This window comes from Salvelinus namaycush, unplaced genomic scaffold, assembly GCF_016432855.1.
Source record: "Salvelinus namaycush isolate Seneca unplaced genomic scaffold, SaNama_1.0 Scaffold566, whole genome shotgun sequence".
In the NCBI taxonomy this organism is placed as follows: domain Eukaryota; kingdom Metazoa; phylum Chordata; class Actinopteri; order Salmoniformes; family Salmonidae; genus Salvelinus; species Salvelinus namaycush.
The window spans coordinates 1-21871 of record NW_024061271.1 but is presented as its reverse complement, the minus strand read 5'-3'; the positions used below and the strand labels follow the sequence as shown (position 1 = coordinate 21871).

General features: G+C 42.4%; 3 protein-coding genes and 1 long non-coding RNA gene across 5 annotated transcripts; all 4 read right to left on the bottom strand.

The window, feature by feature from the left end:
- Positions 1-101: 101 nt before the first annotated feature.
- On the bottom strand, positions 102-9228 carry LOC120041869 (NACHT, LRR and PYD domains-containing protein 1 homolog). 2 transcript variants are annotated; one of them, XM_038986737.1, is made up of 9 exons: positions 9102-9228; positions 8439-8476; positions 7915-7979; positions 5384-5598; positions 4936-5195; positions 4655-4780; positions 4166-4298; positions 3705-3734; positions 102-522 (listed from the first exon to the last, which is right to left on the bottom strand). In XM_038986737.1, coding segments are annotated over exons 1-9 (1203 nt in total). In that variant the 5' UTR covers positions 9103-9228; the 3' UTR covers positions 102-187. The 2 variants fall into 2 exon arrangements, with proteins under 2 accessions (XP_038842665.1, XP_038842664.1); XM_038986736.1 differs by lacking the exons at positions 8439-8476; positions 9102-9228 and having other exon boundaries at positions 4166-4295; positions 7915-7974.
- A 2143-nt stretch (positions 9229-11371) lies between these two features.
- LOC120041870 (neoverrucotoxin subunit beta-like) lies at positions 11372-14305 on the bottom strand. Its single transcript, XM_038986738.1, has 5 exons — positions 14298-14305; positions 14083-14256; positions 13648-13821; positions 12134-12180; positions 11372-11997 (listed from the first exon to the last, which is right to left on the bottom strand). Exons 1-5 carry the CDS (start codon positions 14303-14305, stop codon positions 11441-11443), a joined length of 960 nt encoding a protein of 319 aa, XP_038842666.1. The 3' UTR covers positions 11372-11440.
- Positions 14306-14344: 39 nt separating this feature from the next.
- LOC120041867 lies at positions 14345-18920 on the bottom strand. Its single transcript, XR_005475963.1, has 3 exons — positions 18826-18920; positions 16711-16884; positions 14345-14497 (listed from the first exon to the last, which is right to left on the bottom strand). It is a non-coding gene; the product is annotated as an uncharacterized LOC120041867 (long non-coding RNA).
- A 66-nt stretch (positions 18921-18986) lies between these two features.
- On the bottom strand, positions 18987-21591 carry LOC120041868. The gene is made up of 5 exons (XM_038986735.1): positions 21483-21591; positions 21062-21228; positions 20640-20883; positions 19084-19252; positions 18987-19001 (listed from the first exon to the last, which is right to left on the bottom strand). Exons 1-5 carry the CDS (start codon positions 21551-21553, stop codon positions 18987-18989), a joined length of 666 nt encoding a protein of 221 aa, XP_038842663.1. The 5' UTR covers positions 21554-21591.
- Positions 21592-21871: the final 280 nt, after the last annotated feature.

Here is a 21871-nt window from a genome sequence, read left to right as displayed (position 1 = left end):
CCAACACTGTTACTATCCATTATACCATTAGGTTGGTACCCCAACACTGTTACTATCCATTCTACCATTAGGTTGGTACCCCAACACTGTTACTATCCATTATACCATTAGGTTGGTACCCCAACACTGTTACTATCCATTCTACCATTAGGATGGTACCCCAACACTGTTACTATCCATTCTACCATTAGGTTGGTACACCAACACTGTTGATCTGAAGCTGTGAACAAAGACAGTGGTCCAGCTCCCCAAGAAGGTTGATCATCCTGGAACACGACTCCGTTCCTTTTCTCAACACCATGTCGATGATGTCACGTGCCTTCTCTGCCCTCTCAGCGATCACCTTCACTGACTCCATTTCCTCCTGGTTGATGACTGTGTGTTGCAGGAGTCCGTCCAGCAGTCCATTCAGGACAGCTTTTGACACTTGGTTCACAAACTTTGTCCGTACAGAACGCAGCTGGTGCTCTGGAGAACCAGTCAGACTGCTCTCAGCCGGACCTCCTGCCCCCAACACAGCACCTGAGAGAGTCAGGTTACAAAATAACTACATTTGTACATTTTACATTTCAGTCATTTAGAAGCAGACTCCTAAAATAAAAGTACTGAGAAAACATTCTCTTTTACAATAATGACCTGAACATATCACATTCACATTTAGGACGGTTTCACAGACATAGAAAAACAGGCTGGGTCATTCAGAACCAGGCTAATCTACATCAAGTCCTGGAGGAGATGTCATTGGGTCATTCAGAACCAGGCTAATCTACATCAAGTCCTGGAGGAGATGTCATTGGGTCATTCAGAACCAGGCTAATCTACATCAAGTCCTGGAGGAGATGTCATTGGGTCATTCAGAACCAGGCTAATCTACATCAAGTCCTGGAGGAGATGTCATTGGGGCATTCAGAACCAGGCTAATCTACATCAAGTCCTGGAGGAGATGTCATTGGGTCATTCAGAACAAGGCTAATCTACATCAAGTCCTGGAGGAGATGTCATTGGGTCATTCAGAACCAGGCTAATTTACATCAAGTCCTGGAGGAGATGTCATTGGGTCATTCAGAACCAGGCTAATCTACATCAAGTCCTGGAGGAGATGTCATTGGGTCATTCAGAACCAGGCTAATCTACATCAAGTCCTGGAGGAGATGTCATTGGGTCATTCAGAACCAGGCTAATCTACATCAAGTCCTGGAGGAGATGTCATTGGGTCATTCAGAACCAGACTAATCTACATCAAGTCCTGGAGGAGATGTCATTGGGTCATTCAGAACCAGGCTAATCTACATCAAGTCCTGGAGGAGATGTCATTGGGTCATTCAGAACCAGACTAATCTACATCAAGTCCTGGAGGAGATGTCATTGGGTCATTCAGAACCAGGCTAATCTACATCAAGTCCTGGAGGAGATGTCATTGGGTCATTCAGAACCAGGCTAATCTACATCAAGTCCTGGAGGAGATGTCATTGGATATTCAGAACCAGACTAATCTACATCAAGTCCTGGAGGAGATGTCATTGGGTATTCAGAACCAGGCTAATCTACATCAAGTCCTGGAGGAGATGTCATTGGGTCATTCAGAACCAGACTAATCTACATCAAGTCCTGGAGGAGATGTCATTGGGTCATTCAGAACCAGGCTAATCTACATCAAGTCCTGGAGGAGATGTCATTGGGTATTCAGAACCAGGCTAATCTACATCAAGTCCTGGAGGAGATGTCATTGGGTCATTCAGAACCAGGCTAATTTACATCAAGTCCTGGAGGAGATGTCATTGGGGCATTCAGAACCAGGCTAATCTACATCAAGTCCTGGAGGAGATGTCATTGGGGCATTCAGAACCAGGATAATCTACATCAAGTCCTGGAGGAGATGTCATTGGGTATTCAGAACCAGGCTAATCTACATCAAGTCCTGGAGGAGATGTCATTGGGTCATTCAGAACCAGACTAATCTACATCAAGTCCTGGAGGAGATGTCATTGGGTCATTCAGAACCAGGATAATCTACATCAAGTCCTGGAGGAGATGTCATTGGGTATTCAGAACCAGGCTAATCTACATCAAGTCCTGGAGGAGATGTCATTGGGTCATTCAGAACCAGGCTAATCTACATCAAGTCCTGGAGGAGATGTCATTGTTCTTGAAGACAGTCTTTTATAATCAGGACTAGTCCAGGTCCTACAGTAAACCATGTTGACTGGCCCTCATGCCATTGGTTTGTACAGTGCATTCAGAAAGTATTCAGACCCCTTGACTTTTTCCACATTTTCTTACGTTACAGCCTTATTCTAAAATTGATTAAATAAATGTTTTCCCTCATCAATCTACACACGACACCCCATACTGACAAAGTGAAAACAGATTTTTGCAAATGTTTACAAATGTATTAAAAATAAACAGAACCTTATTTACATAACTATTCAGACTCTTTGCTATGAGACTCGAAATTGAGTTCAGGTGAATCCTGTTTCCATTGATCATTCTTGAGATGTTTCTACAACTTGATTGGGGTCCACCTGTGGTAAACTCAATTGATTGGACATGATTTGGAAAGGCACACACACCTGTCTATATAAGGTCCCATAGTTGACAGTGCATGTCAGAGCAAAAACCAAACCATGATGTTGAAGATATTGTCTGTAGAGCTCCGAGATAGGATTATGTCGAGGCACAGATCTGGGGAAGGGTACCGGAAAATATCTGCAGCATTGAAGGTCCCCATGAACACAGTGGCCTCCATCATTCTTAAGTGGAAGGAGTTTGGAACCACCAAGACTCTTCCTAGAGCTAGCCACCTGGCCAAACTGAGCAATCAGAGGAGAAGGGCCTTGGTCAGGGAGGTGACCAAGAACCCAATGGTCACTCTGACAGAGCTCCAGAGTTCCTCTGTGGAGATGGGAGAACCTTCCAGAAAGACAACCATCTCTGCAGCACTCCACCAATCAGGCCTTTATGGTAGTGGCCAGACTGAAGCCAATCCTCAGTAAAAGGCACATGACAGCCTGCTTCGAGTTAGCCAAAAGGCACCTAAAGGACTCTCAGACCATGTGAAACAAAATTCTCTTGTATGATGAAACCAAGATTGAACTCTTTGGCCTGAATGCCAAGCGTCACATCTGGAGGAAACCTGGCACCATCCCTACGGTGAAGCATGGTGGTGGAAGCATCATTCTGTGGGGATGTTTTTCAGCGGCAGGGAGACTAGTCAGGATCGAGGGAAAGATGAACGGAGAAAAGTACAGAGAGATCCTTGATGAAAACCTGCTCCAGAGAGCTCAGGACCTCAGACTGGGGTGAAGGTTCACCTTCCAACAGGACAACTACCCTAAGCACACAGCCAAGACAATGCAGAAGTGACTTCGGGACAAGTCTCAATGTCCTTGAGTGGCCCAGCCAGAGCCCGGACTTGAACCCGATCTAACATCTCTGGAGACCTGAAAATAGCTGTGCAGCGACGCTCTCCATCCAACCTGACAGAGCTTGATAGGATCTGCAGAGAAGAAGAGTAACTCCCCAAATACAGGTGTGCCAAGCTTTCAGTTTTGTCTGTTTTTGCTTTGTCATTATGGGGTATTGTGTTGATGAGGTAAAAAAAACAATTGAATCAATTTTAGAATAAGGCTGTAATGTAACAAAATGTGGAAAAAGTCAAGGGGTCTGAATACTTTCCGAATGCTCTGTAACTCATGTTTACCTACTTGTTGAACGGGTGTCAGTGATGTATTCATCTGAAAGATAAACAACATGAGGTTATATCACTCTAAATAGCATCTGGTACTAAAGTACAAAGTGATGATTGACATATCCCATCCAACTACCTCATCCCCATACTGTATTTATTTATTTATTTTGCTCCTTTGCACCCCAGTATCTCTACTTGCACATCTACCCTTCCAGTGTTTAATTGCTATATTGTAATTATTTCGCCACTATGGCCTATTTATTGCCTTACCTCCCTTATCTTACCTCATTTGCACACACTGTATATAGACTTTTTCTATTGTATTATTGACTGTATGTTTGTTAATTCCATGTATAACTCTGTGTTGTTTGTGTCGCACTGCTTTGCTTTATCTTGGCCAGGTCGCAGTTGTAAATGAGAACTTGTTCTCAACTGGCCTACCTGGTTAAATAAATAAATAAATAAATATTCTCCTACCTTGTGATACTTTTTCTTTCCATACTGTCCTCTCATCATCACTGAATAACTCCATCTCAATGTCAATCCCTGTCATTTTCACAACCGCCCTGAAAAAGCTTGGTGTGGTGTCTCTTTGTATGAGATGAATCTTCTGGAGAGAGAGATTGTTTTGGCAATGTAAACTTATGTTTCTCATGCCAATAAAGCCATTTGAATTGAATTGAGAGCGAGAGAGAGAGACAGAGAGAGAGACACAGCGAGAAGGCGACAGCGAGAGAGAGAGACAGAGAGAGAGAGACAGAGAGAGAGAGACAGCGAGAAGGCGACAGCGAGAGACAGAGAGAGAGAGACAGCGAGAAGGCGACAGCGAGAGAGAGAGACAGAGAGAGAGAGACAGCGAGAAGGCGACAGCGAGAGAGAGACAGAGAGGAAAAGAGACAGAGAGATCAATGGATAGAACTGTGACTTAAATGTCAGATTCATGTTCTTATTCTACTGAAACTGTACCTGTGGATTGATGGAGGTAGAACAGGGAATGTTCAGTCTGATGGAACTATTCAGTTTGAAGGACTGCTCTGGTCTTGAGATGAGAATCCTTGAAGACCCTTGAGACTTTTCCTGTTGTTCCACAGCCTGCGAAACGAGGCATGGAATACCCAGCCAGTCAATGTATAGTCTTATTCAAACATTATTCAGAAAACTAGCAACACACTTATCTTCATTAAATGAGTGTCAACAAACTGCACCACTGGTTAGTTAAGGTCATCTCTGAAATAATGGTCCCTCACCTGTATTTGGCCGGGGTTCCAGGGGAACAGGTATAGGCGAGAAATTAATGTTTCCCTTTTCACTGTCAGATAGAGCATCAGCTCACAGTGGACATCTACGTTCCATGAAAAGATATAGCTCAGTATAACAGAGATAAGTGAGAACTTGGGATGGAGAATCTTAGCATGGAATCTGGTGACCTCATGCACTTCCTCTAAAGACACTCCATGTTCCTCTACATGAAGAATCTTCATCTCATTCCTCAGGGAAGGGTTGGTCCCTGAACAACACAATACAAAGGAGACAGAAAGACAAATATTGTATCATTCATTCAACTAAAACACAAAGAATATGCAGTACCAGATCACAGTAAACTCAAACTCCCAGAATAGTTCATTCATTAATTCCAGAAGTGAAATAAAGTTACATGGAAATGTCTTTCTGAATACTATTTCTATATGGTTTTACCTAAACAGACAAAGTGTGGCAGATGAACTTCCTCCAGTTCACCTAACTCCATAGTGATGTCCAGCAATGGACCACCTTGTGTGTACTGCATGTCTTTCAGAAGTTGACTGTAGGGATCCCAGTTCCTGAAGTGATACTTCAGGATGACATCTCTCTCACACAGCCAGCGGAGCCCAGACACTGTGCACTCATAACTCCCTTTGGGTGTCCTGTGTCTGAGGGCAACAACAAGATATGGTAGAGAGGGTCAATGGTCAAATGGAGAGGTTGGATTAGAAGACTATTACCAAAGGTAATGGGGAAATACACTAGCAAGTGTAAGTAAGATGGCACCGGAGAAGATGGCAGACGTTTTTCGGGCCCCCAACCGATTGTGTTTCTTTGTTCGTTTATCTGCGTTGCTTGTAACGTAGTTTTTTACGCATCATAATGTTGCCGCCACCATCTTATGACCCGAAAATAACATCTAGACATCAGGACTGCGATTACTCACCACGGACAAGCAGAATCCTTTTTCTTCTTTCACAACTCTGACGAGCCCGAGGCTGAGGATATACGGCTCCCTCGGGAGCAGGCCCGAGCCCCGGGATCAGTGTGAAGAGAAGGCGGAGAAAGAGAGGCCGGAGAGCGAGCTGCCTGCTGAGAAGTCGAAGGCAATCGAATAAACCCCCACTTCCCTCAATTCTGCTAGCAAATATGCAATCTTTGGACAATAAAATCGACGAGTTACGTTTAAGATGAAACTACCAATGGGACATTTAAAAACGGTAACATCTTATGCTTCACGGAGACGTGGCTGAATGACTACAACATCAACATACAGCTGGCTGGTTATACGATGTACCGGCAGGATAGAACAGCAACGTCTGGTAAGACAAGGGGCGGTAGTGTATGTATTTTTGTAAACAACAGCTGCTGCACGATATCTAAGGAAGTCTCGAGCCATTGTTTGCCTGAGGTAGAGTTTCTCATGATAAGCCGTAGACCACATTACCTACCGAGAGAGTTTTCATCTGATTTCTTTGTAGCTGTTTACATATCACCACAGTCAGAGGCTGGCACTAAGACAGCATTGAATGAGCTGTATTCCGCCATAAGCAAACAAGAAAATGCTCACCCAGAGGTGGCGCTCCTAGTAGCCGGGGACTTTAATGCAGGGAAACTTAAATCAGTTTCTTTCAGCATGTTAAATGTGCAACCAGAGGGAAAATAACTCTGGACCACCTATACTCTACACACAAAGACACATACAAAGCTCTGCCTCACAGATCTGACCACAACTCTATCCTCCTGATTCCTGCTTACAAGCAAAAATGAAAGCAAGAAGCACCAGTTACTAGATCAATAAAAAGTGGTCAGATGAAGCTAAGCTACAGGACTGTTTTGCTAGCACAGACTGGATCCTGGACTTCCTGATGGGCCGCCCCCAGGTGGTAAGGGTAGGTGACAACACATCCGCCACGCTGATCCTCAACACAGGAGCCCCTCAGGGGTGCGTGCTCATTCCCCTCCTGTAGTCCCTGTTCACTCATGACTGCACGGCCAGGCACGACTCCAACACCATCCTTAAATTTGCAGATGACACAACAGTGGTAGGCCTGATCACAGACAACAACGAGACAGCCTATAGGGAGGAGGTCAGAGACATGGCCGTGTGGTGCCAGGACAACAACTTCTCCCTTAACGTGATCAAGACAAAGGAGATGACTGTGGACTACAGGAAAAAGAGGACTGAGCACGCCCCCATTCTCATAAACCTATGTCGTAGGGGGACTCAGGAGACTGAAAAGATTTGGCATGGGCCCTGAGATCCTCAAAAGGTTCTACAGCTGCACCATCGAGAGCATCCTGCCTGGTTCCATCACTGCCTGGTATGGCAACTGCACGGCCTGCGACCGCAAGGCACTACAGAGGGTAGTGCGAACGGCCCAGTACATCACTGGGGCCAAGCTTCCTACCATTCAGGACCTCTATACCAGGCTGTGTCAGAGGAAGGCCCTAAAAATTGTCAAGGACTCCAGCCACCCTAGTCATAGACTGTTCTCTCTGCTACCACACGGCAAGCGGTACCAGAGCGCCAAGTCTAGGTCCAAGAGGCTTCTAAACAGCTTTTACCCCCAAGCCATACGACTCCTGAACATCTAGTCAAATAGCTACCTGGACTATTTGCATTGCCCCTCTCCACACCACTGTCACTCTCTGTTGTCATCTATGCATAGTCACTTTAATAACTCTACCTACATGTACATACTACCTCAACTAACCGGTGCCATCGCACATTGACTCTGTACCGGCACCCCCTGTATATAGCCTCCACATTGACTCTGTACCGGCACCCCCCTGTATATGTTGTTATTTTTTTTACTGCTGCTCTTTAATTACTTGTTACTTATAGCTCTTATTCCATATATTTTTTAAACTGCACTGTTGGTTAAGGGCTTGTAAGTAAGCATTTCACTGTTGTATTCGGCGCATGTGACGAATAAAATTTGATTTGAAGTGGAATGAAATGTTAAAAGTAGTTATTTTACCTGAACATTGTCACTCCCTGGACAGTGGAAGTCAAGGGCTCAATCTGAAGCCAGTGTGTGGAGTCCTGAATAAGGACAAGCATGTCAGTTATAGATATAGGGCCTGTTTCCTGGACACAGATTGAGTCTAGTGCTGGACTAAAAAGCATGCTCAATGGAAGTTTCAATAGAAAGTTCTTTAAGGTCCAGGACTAGACTTAATCTGTGTCTGGGAAACTGGCCCATTAACCAAAGTAACTAATATAATGTATTTATCCAATTAAACTGTCGAATGACAAAATATGACAACAGCTAAAATCCTGCATGCCTACAAGCAGAACACAGGACTGTCTATATCCCAGTATGAATGGTTGGTCACTACACACCTGGCTTTGAGACTGTGTTTATATTACTAAAGCAGAACACAGGACTGTCTATATCCCAGTATGAATGGTTGGTCAGTACACACCTGGCTTTGAGACTGTGTTTATATTACTAAAGCAGAACACAGGACTGTCCGAGTAAGAATTGACATTATGACTTACCTCAACATGGTCACAAGTCTTACAGCTCTGAGGAATCACTGAAGTCAAAAGTAGTTGTTAATTAAAAACGGACAATCTCATGTAATAATGAATGAATAATTATTAAATACACTTGTAATAAAAATTAATATTAGTGAACAACAGTCTCTGAATGTACACTCATTAGCATACCATAATCTGACATTAGTGTTATAATAATGAATGTTTGTGGAAGCAGGAAACAACATCGTTCTGGTCCATGTTTTGTAGATGTTGAGGGTCTGATTTCTGGTAGATCCTAGGATGAGAGCTTAAAGGTAGAGTCAGCTAAATGATGATGTAGGAGCAGCACCACAGATATTGTGATGAGCAAGATGCCTGACTTCTCTCTCACACAGTCACACACAGTATCTGCCCATGTGCCAGGGTTCTCTTCACTCTCTTACAGAGTGGTAGTCACGGGAACAAAACAGAGAAGTTTAGCCTTGCGTTCCAACGTTCTTAGTTGTTGTGGAAATTGACCCACTAGGCCGTTTACTTTGTGCAACTAAGTCATATCGATGACTCTACCTTTAAGTTTGTTTTGACCAAATAGATCATGATTGTGTTCCTTGTCTGGGACTCAAGTATAATGAACTCTTTCATCGTATTTCGGTTTGAAAACAATTATCAGTTAACACTCACTTTTCTCAGGTCCAGGCTTGATCCAACTCTCTCCATCATGGTCTCTGGTGTCCTCAGGTCCAGGCTTGATCCAACACTCTCCACCATGGTCTCTGGTGTCCCCAGGTCCAGGCTTGATCCAACACTCTCCACCATGGTCTCTGGTGTCCTCAGGTCCAGGCTTGATCCAACTCTCTCCACCATGGTCTCTGGTGTCCTCAGGTCCAGGCTTGATCCAACACTCTCCACCATGGTCTCTGGTGTCCTCAGGTCCAGGCTTGATCCAACTCTCTCCATCATGGTCTCTGGTGTTGGTAAAGCAGAAGGATAGACTGTGATTAAACTAAATACAACTTATAAAGGCTTTATATAGCATACATACAGTCTTCATAAGCAATACAAAGGGTGCATAAATACAACAAGTGTATAAACGGTGACAGAACAGCTCCCTATGTAGGGTGCATTGCAAACACTGTCAACATCCATAAAATCAATACTGATGGTGACATTACAAGTGACATTGTTTATCTTGATGAAAGCCCCTAGAAATCTGAAGTCACCAGGTATCATGAGTTACATTCCCCCCTAGAGATGTGAAGTCACCAGGTATCATGAGTTACATTCCCCCCTAGAGATGTGAAGTCACCAGGTATCATGAGTTACATTCCCCCCTAGAGATGTGAAGTCACCAGGTATCATGAGTTACATTCCCCCCTAGAGATGTGAAGTCACCAGGTATCATGAGTTACACCCCTCTAGAGATGTGAAGTCACCAGGTATCATGAGTTACATTCCCCCCTAGAGATGTGAAGTCACCAGGTATCATGAGTTACATTCCCCCCTAGAGATGTGAAGTCACCAGGTATCATGAGTTACACACACTCTTCCCCCCTCAAAACACTGCACTGCGCTTGTGACACAAAATTGGGACCTACACGTGAGAGACTGACATTACAGTGAGGCTGTCCTATTCAACAGGTTCTGATGCCCTCTAGTGGTTAGAGTGAGACTGACATTACAGTGAGGCAACATGGAAAACACACCACTACCACTAATCTAACTGTCTGTAGGTCCAACAGAACACATTAAAACACACCACTACCACTAATCTATCTGTCTGTAGGTCCAACAGAACACATTAAAACACACCACTACTACTAATCTAACTGTCTGTAGGTCCAACAGAACACATTAAAACACACCACTACTACTAATCTAACTGTCTGTAGGTCCAACAGAACACATTAAAACACACCACCACTAATCGAACTGTCTGTAGGTCCAACAGAACACATTAAAACACACCACTACTACTGATCTAACTGTCTGTAGGTCCAACAGAACACATTAAAACACACCACTACTACTAATCTAACTGTCTGTAGGTCCAACAGAACACATTAAAACACACCACTACTAATCTAACTGTCTGTAGGTCCAACAGAACACATTAAAACACACCACTACTACTAATCTAATTGTCTGTAGGTCCAACAGAACACATTAAAACACACCACTACTACTAATCTAACTGTCTGTAGGTCCAACAGAACACATTAAAACACACCACTACTACTAATCCAACTGTCTGTAGGTCCAACAGAACACATTAAAACACACCACTACTACTAATCCAACTGTCTGTAGGTCCAACAGAACACATTAAAACACACCACTACTACTAATCCAACTGTCTGTAGGTCCAACAGAACACATTAAAACACACTACTACTACTAATCTAACTGTCTGTAGGTCCAACAGAACACATTAAAACACACCACTACTACTAATCTAACTGTCTGTAGGTCCAACAGAACACATTAAAACACACCACTACTACTAATCTAACTGTCTGTAGGTCCAACAGAACACATTAAAACACACCACTACTACTAATCTAACTGTCTGTAGGTCCAACAGAACACATTAAAACACACCACTACTACTAATCTAACTGTCTGTAGGTCCAACAGAACACATTAAAACACACCACTACTACTAATCTAACTGTCTGTAGGTCCAACAGAACACATTAAAACACACCACTACTACTAATCTAACTGTCTGTAGGTCCAACAGAACACATTAAAACACACCACTACTACTAATCTAACTGTCTGTAGGTCCAACAGAACACATTAAAACACACCACTACTACTAATCTAACTGTCTGTAGGTCCAACAGAACACATTAAAACACACCACTACTACTAATCTAACTGTCTGTAAGTCCAACAGAACACATTAAAACACACCACTACTACTAATCTAACTGTCTGTAGGTCCAACAGAACACATTAAAACACACCACTACTACTAATCTAACTGTCTGTAGGTCCAACAGAACACATTAAAACACTCACCTCTGAATGTGTTGGTCATCTATCTGACACAGGGTCACTGAGGAGGAGGAGTAAACCCCAAACCCAGGATAGAGGGGTTCAGTGAATGTGGTGTGTTCTGTGTAAAGGTGTGTCAGTGTACCAGAGGAGGACACACTATAGAAGGACAAAGTACCAGCTGGCCAGTCCAGATACACTCCAACTCTGTTAGAATCAGGACCAGGGATGATTCTGCTACAGACTCCAGCATGGAAAAAGTCATAACCTCTATGACAACAGACTAAACTCCAGGACTTCCTATTATCGCCAATCCAATTGTCATACAACAGTTCCTTCCTCTTCAGTCCTTCGTACACCACACCAATGTCAGCCATGCCACCATCCCTCTCCACCTCCCAGTAATAACGACACCCAGATAAGACTTCTTTGCAGAGAACTTGGGGATATGCGTCAAATCTGTCTGGATGGTCTTCATAATGCTGCTTCTCTTCCACCCATGTCACCTTCCTGTTCCCCTCAGACAGTACCAGGTTTGGGTTTGCTGTATTTGGGTCCAGGGTGAGATGACAGGCATCTGTAGACAAAAGGAGAGTTTAATCAAACCACATCTTCATATAAAATGTTGTTTTGTAGGTACAGAACAAGTATTGATTAGTTACTATGTTACTATAGTTCTGAATATGCAGTTAATTAGGATTGAAGAGACTTACATTTCCTCAGCCCTGATTTCAGCCTGCACTCTCCACCATGATCCACACTGTAGGAGAAACAGGTTAATGCCTGACAAAGACCTAATAAAGCAGTCAACATTTAAACCATATTGTTGTGTTCTGGTGCACTATCCAAGTTCATTACTAGAGACATACAGGTATTCTATCCTGCCTACTGCATACAGGAGGGAGTACAATTCATTACTAGAGACATACAGGTATTCTATCCTACCTACTGCATACAGAATGGAGTACAATTCATTATTAGAGACATACAGGTATTCTATCCTGCCTACTGCATACAGAACGGAGTACAATTCATTACTAGAGACATACAGGTATTCTATCTTACCTACTGCATACAGAACGGAGTACAATTCATTACTAGAGACATACAGGTATTCTATCCTACCTACTGCATACAGAAGGAAGTACAATTCATTACTAGAGACATACAGGTATTCTATCCTACCTACTGCATACAGAATGGAGTACAATTCATTACTAGAGACATACAGGTATTCTATCCTACCTACTGTATACAGAACAGAGTACAATTCATTACTAGAGACATACAGGTATTCTATCCTACCTACTGCATACAGAATGGAGTACAATTCATTACTAGAGACATACAGGTATTATATCCTACCTACTGCATACAGAATGGAGTACAATTCATTACTAGAGACATACAGGTATTCTATCCTACCTACTGCATACAGAACGGAGTACAATTCATTACTAGAGACATACAGGTATTCTATCCTACCTACTGCATACAGAACGGAGTACAATTCATTACTAGAGACATACAGGTATTCTATCCTACCTACTGCATACAGAATGGAGTACAATTCATTACTAGAGACATACAGGTATTCTATCCTACCTACTGCATACAGAATGGAGTACAATTCATTACTAGAGACATACAGGTATTCTATCCTACCTACTGCATACAGAATGGAGTACAATTCATTACTAGAGACATACAGGTATTCTATCCTGCCTACTGCATACAGAACAGAGTACAATTCATTACTAGAGACATACAGGTATTCTATCCTACCTACTGCGTACAGTTCATTACTAGAGACATACAGGTATTCTATCCTACCTACTGCATACAGAACGGAGTACAATTCATTACTAGAGACATACAGGTATTCTATCCTACCTACTGCATACAGAACGGAGTACAATTCATTACTAGAGACATACAGGTATTCTATCCTACCTACTGCATACAGAACAGAGTACAATTCATTACTAGAGACATACAGGTATTCTATCCTACCTACTGCATACAGAACGGAGTACAATTCCAACAGGATATCAGAGATGCAGAAGAAGAGTATTCATGTGGTGATGATGTATGCTGTGTTGGAGTGCTCAGCCTGCTGAGTAAACGTCCCCTTAATTCTACCATCATGTCCTCATGTTACTGACCCTACTACACTACATATGACACAACCGCTGCTCACACTATTAGGATATCTATTCTGACTTACTTCAGCTTCATCCGTTTATATGTGGGATCCACCAGAGCAGCTGAAAGCAGTCCCCCTGCAGAGTCTCCTGGGTGATTGTAGCTCAGGTCCAGCTCTTTCAGGTGGGAGGGGTTTGACCTCAGAGCTGAAGACAGAGCAGCACAGCCCTCCTCTGTGACCAGACAGCCAGACAGCCTACAGAGACACACAACAGCTGTCTAGGTTGGTATACTGGTGTCAATCATCTTGTAGGACACCCGTACATTTGTCCATGACACAAACATTGTCATGAAACATCAGATTTTCAGAGTATTTGTTTTACTAAACTCAGTACTGACCTGACTGAAACAGCTGTACTTACCCCAGTGTGTGTAGTTTACAGTCTGGATCCTCCCGTCCAGCAGACAGCAGTGTAACTCAGCTCAGTACCGACCTGACTGAAACAGCTGTACTTACCCCAGTGTGTGTAGTTTACAGTCTGGATCCTCCAGTCCAGCAGACAGCAGTGTAACTCCTGAGTCCTGCAGGTCATTGTCTCTCAGCTCCAGTTGTTTCAGTTGTGAGTTGGGTGAACTCACGACTGAGGCCAGATCTGAACAGCAACCATCTGTCAGACCACACTGACCTAGACTAGAGGAGAGTAGAGCACATGATTAACAAATGTTTAAAACATCCACATAATAACTCATACTGAAGATATTTAACTCACACAAGTGTCTGTATGTTGCAGAGTGGACTGGTTAGTCCAACACAGAGCAGCTCCACTCCTCTGTCTCCCAGGTCATTGCAGCTGAGGTCCAGTTCTCTCAGGGGGGAGTTTGGTGTCTGCAGAGTCTCACACGATTCATATGTGAGTTTACAGCCAGCTAGTCTGGAGAGAGGAGATATACACTTAAATATTCAAAGCTTTAAGAATAATGAGATGCATTAAGACAATTGTTATTTAACCTTTATTTAACTAGGCAAGTCAGTAAAGAACAAATTCTTACTTTCAATGACGGCCTAGGAACAGTGTTTTGTTCAGGGGCAGAAGGACAGATTTTTACCAGCTCGGGGATTCAATCTAGCAACCTTTCGGTTACAAGTCCAACGCTCTAACCACTAGGATACCTGCCTCCCCACATGATTAACCAATGTTAAAAACATACTTTTTTCGACCCTTCATATATTTTTTGTATTAGTTTTTACAAGATGAATGATGAGAAGAGAATCGTCCAGCTCATCGGTGTCATGACGTTGCCCTATTGGTGAGGTTTATGACCCCCATAAATACCTTAACCCCTTTTCTCTCTACTCTACAGAATGGACTCTTGGAAAACCCTTTGTTAACATAGAGAGGAGTATGGTAACATCAAAAGGTTGGGAACGGAACAATATTTCTGTAATCCAACCAGTTGAAAGTGTCCGTTGGTACTTAAAGAATATGATGTCAGATCAGTTGTCGTCTGAGACATTATTACTGATGACAGGACGACAAACTGTATCTTGGAAAGTCTACACGTTCTAGTTATCAGATCCACATGGAATTGTTGTGCAATTTAAATATTTAAATATGAAACTATTTGTGAAATGATTAAATGTAATTTTAGTTTTTAAAGCGAGAGAACTGTTTTCATAAGTAAAATATGCTCAATCAGTGGCCACACCCACGTCAACAGGCATTGGTTGGAAATGATGAACAAACCCCTTTTCTACATTTCTATAAACCCCAATTCACGGCGAACTAAGCCAACCTCAGCGTGAGCTCTGGTTGCGAATGGTTGAACGACTACAACCTAACGAAATTAACATTGTGTTCCCAATGACGTGAGGACTTATGTCCATACGTTTAGAAGGGCGAATTTCAAAGTGGAGGTGACGATCGCCACGCTGGAAGGATGAATTTCGACTATACCAGCCAGAATATAGCATGAGCTTAGGATGGCAACTTGGTATGAACTTTGAACTCTTATTCACTAAAGAAGTGATACATCCTAGACGTCGAGTTAGCAGCAGCAGCTGTAAACTTGCGTGGCCTAGGAAAGGACGAACAATCTCTTCAGAAAGACAGGGTACTACAACGTATCCGTTCTACCACAAGACGACAGACTACAACGTATCAGCCCAGAAATATTATTCAAAGGACAAAGGAGATCTCTGCTGCACCACCCAGCCTTCCATCTTCGACCAATCTATCGAAGCGCAGCTCAGAGTAAATATATTTCTTGCATTATCCTTTTCCGAATGGGCGGTTATTTAGAATGCATAAGATTCTGTATTTACGATAGCATAGCTTCATGAGGACCGATAGAGACCCAATCCATTTGTTCCTCAGTCTTCCCGCTCTTTCATTCAAACCCAACCCCTTTCTTTGTGTAACCAGTCATCATATCAGTTTATTCGGAAGACAACAGCTCTATAAACATTCTTCCGTGGTGCCCCAACTTCCTAGTTAATTACATTTACATGATTAGTTTAATCAGGTAATATTAATTACAGAGAATTGATTTGATAAAATAGCATGTTATATATCATATAATCCATTGTAAAGACACGACATCGGGTATCTCACTACACCCCCCATATGCCATGTCATGAAATATGCAGACAGACGGATTAAAAGTAAACTGACGTTGTAATACTTCTGACAGACGGGTTTCTATCTCTACCCATAACTTTTGGAATTATAACACTCCCAGAAGGCATGAATTAATCAGTCATTGTTAGCACACTGAAGACACGACTCTGTCGTTGTGCTGTAGAATTTGTGAATGTTGTCTTGTGTAATAAATTCTATACATTAGTTTGTACTGGATTAAACATACATTCTTGTTAACTGTAATTGTGTTATTTATGTTCCAACATTCCCTCCATCTTGTTCCAATATCAGTTATTTTGAAGTCTTGGTTCCAGTAGTTTATATTTTTTCTAAAAACACAAACTCACTCAAGATATTTAACCTTGATATAGTTTGATATATTTATCACATTTGATGTACGTTTCTGCATATTTACCAAGATGTTCAAATAATGTTAAAAACACACACATACTAACTACATACAAAATATATGAACTCACAGTGGATACTGAAGAAAGTTAACTCACACAAGTGTCTGTATGTTGCAGAGTGGACTGGTTAGTCCAACACAGAGCAGCTCCACTCCTCTGTCTCCCAGGTCATTGTTGCTGAGGTCCAGTTCTCTCAGGGGGGAGTTTGGTGTCTGCAGAGCTGAGGTCAGAGTCTCACAGGATTTATATGTGAGCTTACAGCCATCCAGTCTGGAGAGAGGAGATATGGTGATACACTGCAAAGCTTTAAGAATAATGAGATACATTAATTAACCTTTCTCGCCCCGGGGTTCCGCTAGCGAACACCCACAACATTCCGCTTCGCAGCGCGCGAAATTCAAAAATATTCAAAAATACACCAAATGAAAGATAAACATCTTGTGAATCCAGCCAACATGTCCGATTTTTAAAATGTTTTACAGCGAAAACACAATATATCTTTGTTAGCTCACCACAATAGCCAAACACACAACGCCATGTTTTCACCGCAAACATAGCTTTCACAAAACCCAAAGAGATAAAATTAATCACTAACCTTTGAACAACTTCATCAGATGACAGTCTTATAACATCATGTTATACAATACATTTATGTTTTGTTCGAAAATGTGCATATTTATAGGTATAAATCGTAGTTTTACATTGCAGCCACCGTCACAAATAGCACCAAAACAGCCAGAATAATTACAGAGAGTAACGTGAAATAAGTAAATACTCATCATAAAACATTTATGAAAAATACATGTTGTACAGCAAATGAAAGATAAACATCTTGTGAATCCAGCCAATATTTCCGATTTTTTAAGTGTTCTACAGTGAAAACACAATATATATTTATGTTAGCTCACCACCATGTTATACAATACATTTATGTTGGTTCGAAAATGTGCATATTTAGAGCTACAAATCCTGGTTTTACATTGTGAATACGTAGCCATAATGCACAAAATTGCCCGGAGATATTTTGGACAGTCACGTTATCTAACCAAAGAACTCATCATAAACTTTACTAAAAAATACATGTTGTACAGCAAATGAAAGATACACTGGTTCTTTATGCAACCGCTGTGTTAGATTTAAAAAAATAACTTTAGTACAAAGTACAGCACGCAATATTCTGAGACAGCGCCCAGCAATTCTCCGCCATGTTGGAGCCAACATATTCCACAAAAATACGAAATAACATCATAAATATTCTCTTACCTTTGATGATCTTCCATCAGAATGTAGTGCAAGGAGTCCTAGTTCCACAATAAATCGTTGTTTGTTTTAGAATGTCCATTTCTTCTGTCGAATTAGCAACTTTGGCTAGCATTGTGGAGGGCACATGTCCATCAACTCTTGGAACGAAAAATTCCGCGCATGGAACGAAAAAATTCCAAGTCACAATAAACGTTGAATAAACTGGTCAAACTCGGTTGAAAATCCATCTTTATGATGTTTTTCTCATATGTATCCAATAAAGTCCAAGACGGCGCATTTCGTCGTGTATACCTAACGCATTTCAGAAGACAATGTGGTGTTCTCTGGTGCGCAGCTGAATACTGCCAATAGGGCGGACCTGTCACTCCAAAAGCTCTCATTCGGTTTCACGTCAAGCTAGATACCCCATTCAACATTCTACTGCCTGTTGACATCTAGTGGAATGCGTATGAATTGCATACAGATCCATAAATATAAGGCAATTGAATAGGCAAGGCCTGACACAGAGCCCCATTTACAGAATTTTCACTTCCTGTTTGGAAGTTTGCTGCCAAATGAGTTCTGTTTTACTCACAGATATAATTCAAACAGTTTTAGAAACTTCAGAGTGTTTTCTATCCAATAGTAATAATAATATGCATATCGTATGATCTAGAACAGAGTACGAGGCCAGTTTAATTTGGGCACGATTTTTCCCAAAAGTGAAAAACAGCGCCCCCTATTCACTAAGAGGGAGCAAGAGACAAAAACGGAAGTACACATGATTACCAATGTTGAAAACATACTAACTCACTTAAGATATTTAACCTTAGTTTTATATATTTATCACATTTGATGTACGTTTCTGCATATTTACCAAGATGTTCAAATAATGTTAAAAACACACACATACTAACTACATACAAAATATATGAACTCACAGTGGATACTGAAGAAAAGTTAACTCACACAAGTGTCTGTATGTTGCAGAGTGGACTGGTTAGTCCAACACAGAGCAGCTCCACTCCTCTGTCTCCCAGGTTATTATAGCTGAGGTCCAGTTCTCTCAGGGGGGGGGTTTGGTGTCTGCAGAGCTGAGGCCAGAGTCTCACAGGATTTATATGTGAGTTTCACAGCCATCCAGTCTGGAGAGAGGAGATAATCTGTTAGATAGTACAAATCCGTCATTATAATGATACTGTAAACATCACTCAATACAGAACTTACAGTGCTCTCTTGCAGGTTTCTAACGACCGGCAGCAACCTCTGATAACCTTCCTCTGATGTGTTGTATGTCTTGCAGGTCCGAAACTCCTCCAGCACCTCCTCTGACATCAGTAACAGGTAGGCCAGGGCTGAACATTGGTCAGGTTCTAGTCTTGTTGCTGAAGGGTTCCTGATCGCAGGGAGGTCTGCATGTCTTCAACTAGAGAGTTGGAACCAAGCTCATTCAGACAGTGAAACAAGTTGATGAATCCTTTCTGGTGAGGATTCCTCCTCGATCTTGTCTGAAAGGTACTCAACTGTGCTCTCATTGGTCTGTGTTGTACTTCCTGTCTGTGTCAGAAGGCCTCGTAACAGATTCTGATTGGACTCCAGTGAGAGACCTAGAAGGAAGCGGAGGAACAGGTCAAGGTGTCCATTCTTACTTTTCAAGGCCTGGTCCACTGCGCTCCTGTGTAAGTCAGACAACTGGATTGACTCCTTCTCTTCATCATCACTAGTGGGGGAGAAAACATTTTCCTTCTTGTCCAGACATGATTCTAAAGCATGCACTGCTGCTAGAAAACTCCTGAACTGCTCAGATGCACAAAGCTGTAGACCTTGTCTTGGTACAGCCCAGATTCTTCTTTAAAGGATCTCTGTACACAATGCTGAGTACTCTGATGCCTCTGTGACATCAAGGCCACACTCTCTCAGGTCCTCCTCATAGAAGATCAGGTTGCCACTTCTGCAGCTGTTGGAAAGCCAGCTTCGCCAGTTTCAGGATCATCTCTTTGTCTGACTGAGACAGTTCCTTTGGGTTTGTCTCTGTGGCTTTGTTGTACTTCCTGTTCTTCACAAATGATTTGGATGAGTATGAAGTGTGAGTACATCTGGGTCAGAGTTTTGGGGACTTCATCCTTCTCTGCCTCTTTCAGTATCATACTCAAGGGACCGTGGCTGATATCCAACAGAAGACTGGCATGTGGCACATGATGTGGAGGCTCCTTGATGTCTTCATGTGGGTGATGATTTCATTGGCCAGATTCTGATCTGTGATTTTCTTCCTGAAGTATTCCTTCTTCTGTGGTTCATTGAACCCTCGTACCTCTGTCACCTGGTCAATACACTCAGGAGGGATCTGATTGGCTGCTGCAGGCCGTGTGGTTATCCAGAGGAGAGCAGAGGGAAGCAGATTCCCCTTGATGAGGTTTGTCAGCAGCACGTCCACTGAGGTTGGGTTCGTGACATCACAGCACTTCTCATTGTTTATTGAAGTCTAGAGGAAGTCGACACTCATCCAGACCATCAAAAATGAAAACAGTTTTGGTTTCACCATCTTCAATGCTGTCAATCTCTTTCAGCTCTGAGAAGTAGTGGGAAAGAAGTTGCATCAGACTGTATTGGTCCTTTTTCAGGTTCAGATCACGGAAAGGAAGAGGAAACATGAAATGAACGTCCTGATTTGCTTTTCCCTCTGCCCAGTCAAGGATGACCTTCTGCACAGAGACTGTTTTTCCAATGCCAGCGATTCCTTTGTCAGCACAGTTCTGATAGGTTTGTCTTGTCCAGGTAAATGCTTGAAGATGTCGTTGCATTTGATTGGTGTCTCTTGTGTGGTTTGTTTCTTGGATGCCATCTCTATCTGTCTAACCTCATGTTCATTATTGAGCCCTCCACTTCCACCCTCTGTGATGTAGAGCTCTGTGTAGATGTCCTTGAACAGACTTTGGTTTCCATGGTGTCCAATTCCTTCAGATATGTGTTGATACTTGTGTTTCAGTTTAGCCTTAATGTCTTGTTGGACTGTCAGCAGAGTTTGACCTGTAGGAAAACAATGAGAGTTGGGACTCGTGTGTGTGTGTGTGTGTGTGTGTGTGTGTGTGTGTGTGTGTGTGTGTGTGTGTGTGTGTGTGTGTGTGTGTGTGTGTGTGTGTGTGTGTGTGTGTGTGTGTGTGTGTGTGAACCCTTCTTTGTAATATTGTATGAAACACAGTCTTACTTCTTCTGTCCAGAAGGTTGTGTGTGATCTTTAATGCATCCTCACTGTCCAAACTCTCCACTTCCTTATTGTCATCTGGTAATGGTTCCTGGCTGAAAGTAGGTGGCTGATCACTCTTCATTGATAGCAGGCTGGTTGTAGGTGACTCTGCTCTGGGCTTCTGGACACTGAACAAAACAGGGAGACAAATCACCTCATCAATACCTCATCTACTTCATTTTAACAACTGTATAGTGGAACTTCTAGAAGTCCTGAGGTTTCTTTATAAAGCTACAGTCTACAATTGGTAAATCCATTTTTTGCCTTTTAAATGAATGATGTAGACCTACATTTTATGTCATTTGTAACACTTTTCATTAGTTTGATATTTTTAACCTGTTATAACAGGTTAACCATGTATATTTTACAATTCATCTCTTACTTCTTAGAACTGGTGTCTTGAGTCATTTTAGAGGGAGTGGTCTCCTCCTCTCTCTCCCCAGAGAGACTCATTTTAGAGGCAGTGGTCTCCTCCTCTCTCTCCCCAGAGAGGCTCATTTTAGAGGCAGTGGTCCCCCTCTCTCTCCCCAGAGAGACACATTTTAGAGGCAGTGGTCTCCTCCTCTCTCTCCCCAGAGAGACAAATTTTAGAGGCAGTGGTCTCCTCCTCTCTCTCCCCAGAGAGACAAATTTTAGAGGCAGTGGTCTCCTCCTCTCTCTCCCCAGAGAGACTCATTTTAGATGTAAGTCACAGCTCACTCAGCTACAACAATAAATAACAGAACAGTCAATATTTCTGAACATTGTTGAACCATTAACAATGACAACACC

Coding starts and splice junctions, on each gene's coding strand:
- LOC120041869 (XM_038986737.1), bottom strand. Junction 5,599..7,914: donor CAGGGAGTGACAATGTTCAG/GTAAAATAACTA, acceptor TGTTGCCCTCAG/ACACAGGACACCCAAAGGGA. Junction 3,735..4,165: donor GAAAGAAAAAGTATCACAAG/GTAGGAGAATAT, acceptor TTTATCTTTCAG/ATGAATACATCACTGACACC.
- LOC120041870 (XM_038986738.1), bottom strand. Junction 13,822..14,082: donor TGTAAACTACACACACTGGG/GTAAGTACAGCT, acceptor GTGTCTCTGTAG/GCTGTCTGGCTGTCTGGTCA. Junction 11,998..12,133: donor GAAATCAGGGCTGAGGAAAT/GTAAGTCTCTTC, acceptor TTTTGTCTACAG/ATGCCTGTCATCTCACCCTG.
- LOC120041868 (XM_038986735.1), bottom strand. CDS start 21,553: ATGAGTCTCTCTGGGGAGAGAGAGGAGGAGACCACTCCCTCTAAAATG. Junction 20,884..21,061: donor CAACCTTCTGGACAGAAGAA/GTAAGACTGTGT, acceptor GTTTTCCTACAG/GTCAAACTCTGCTGACAGTC. Junction 19,253..20,639: donor AAATGCAACGACATCTTCAA/GCATTTACCTGG, acceptor CCCTGCGATCAG/GAACCCTTCAGCAACAAGAC.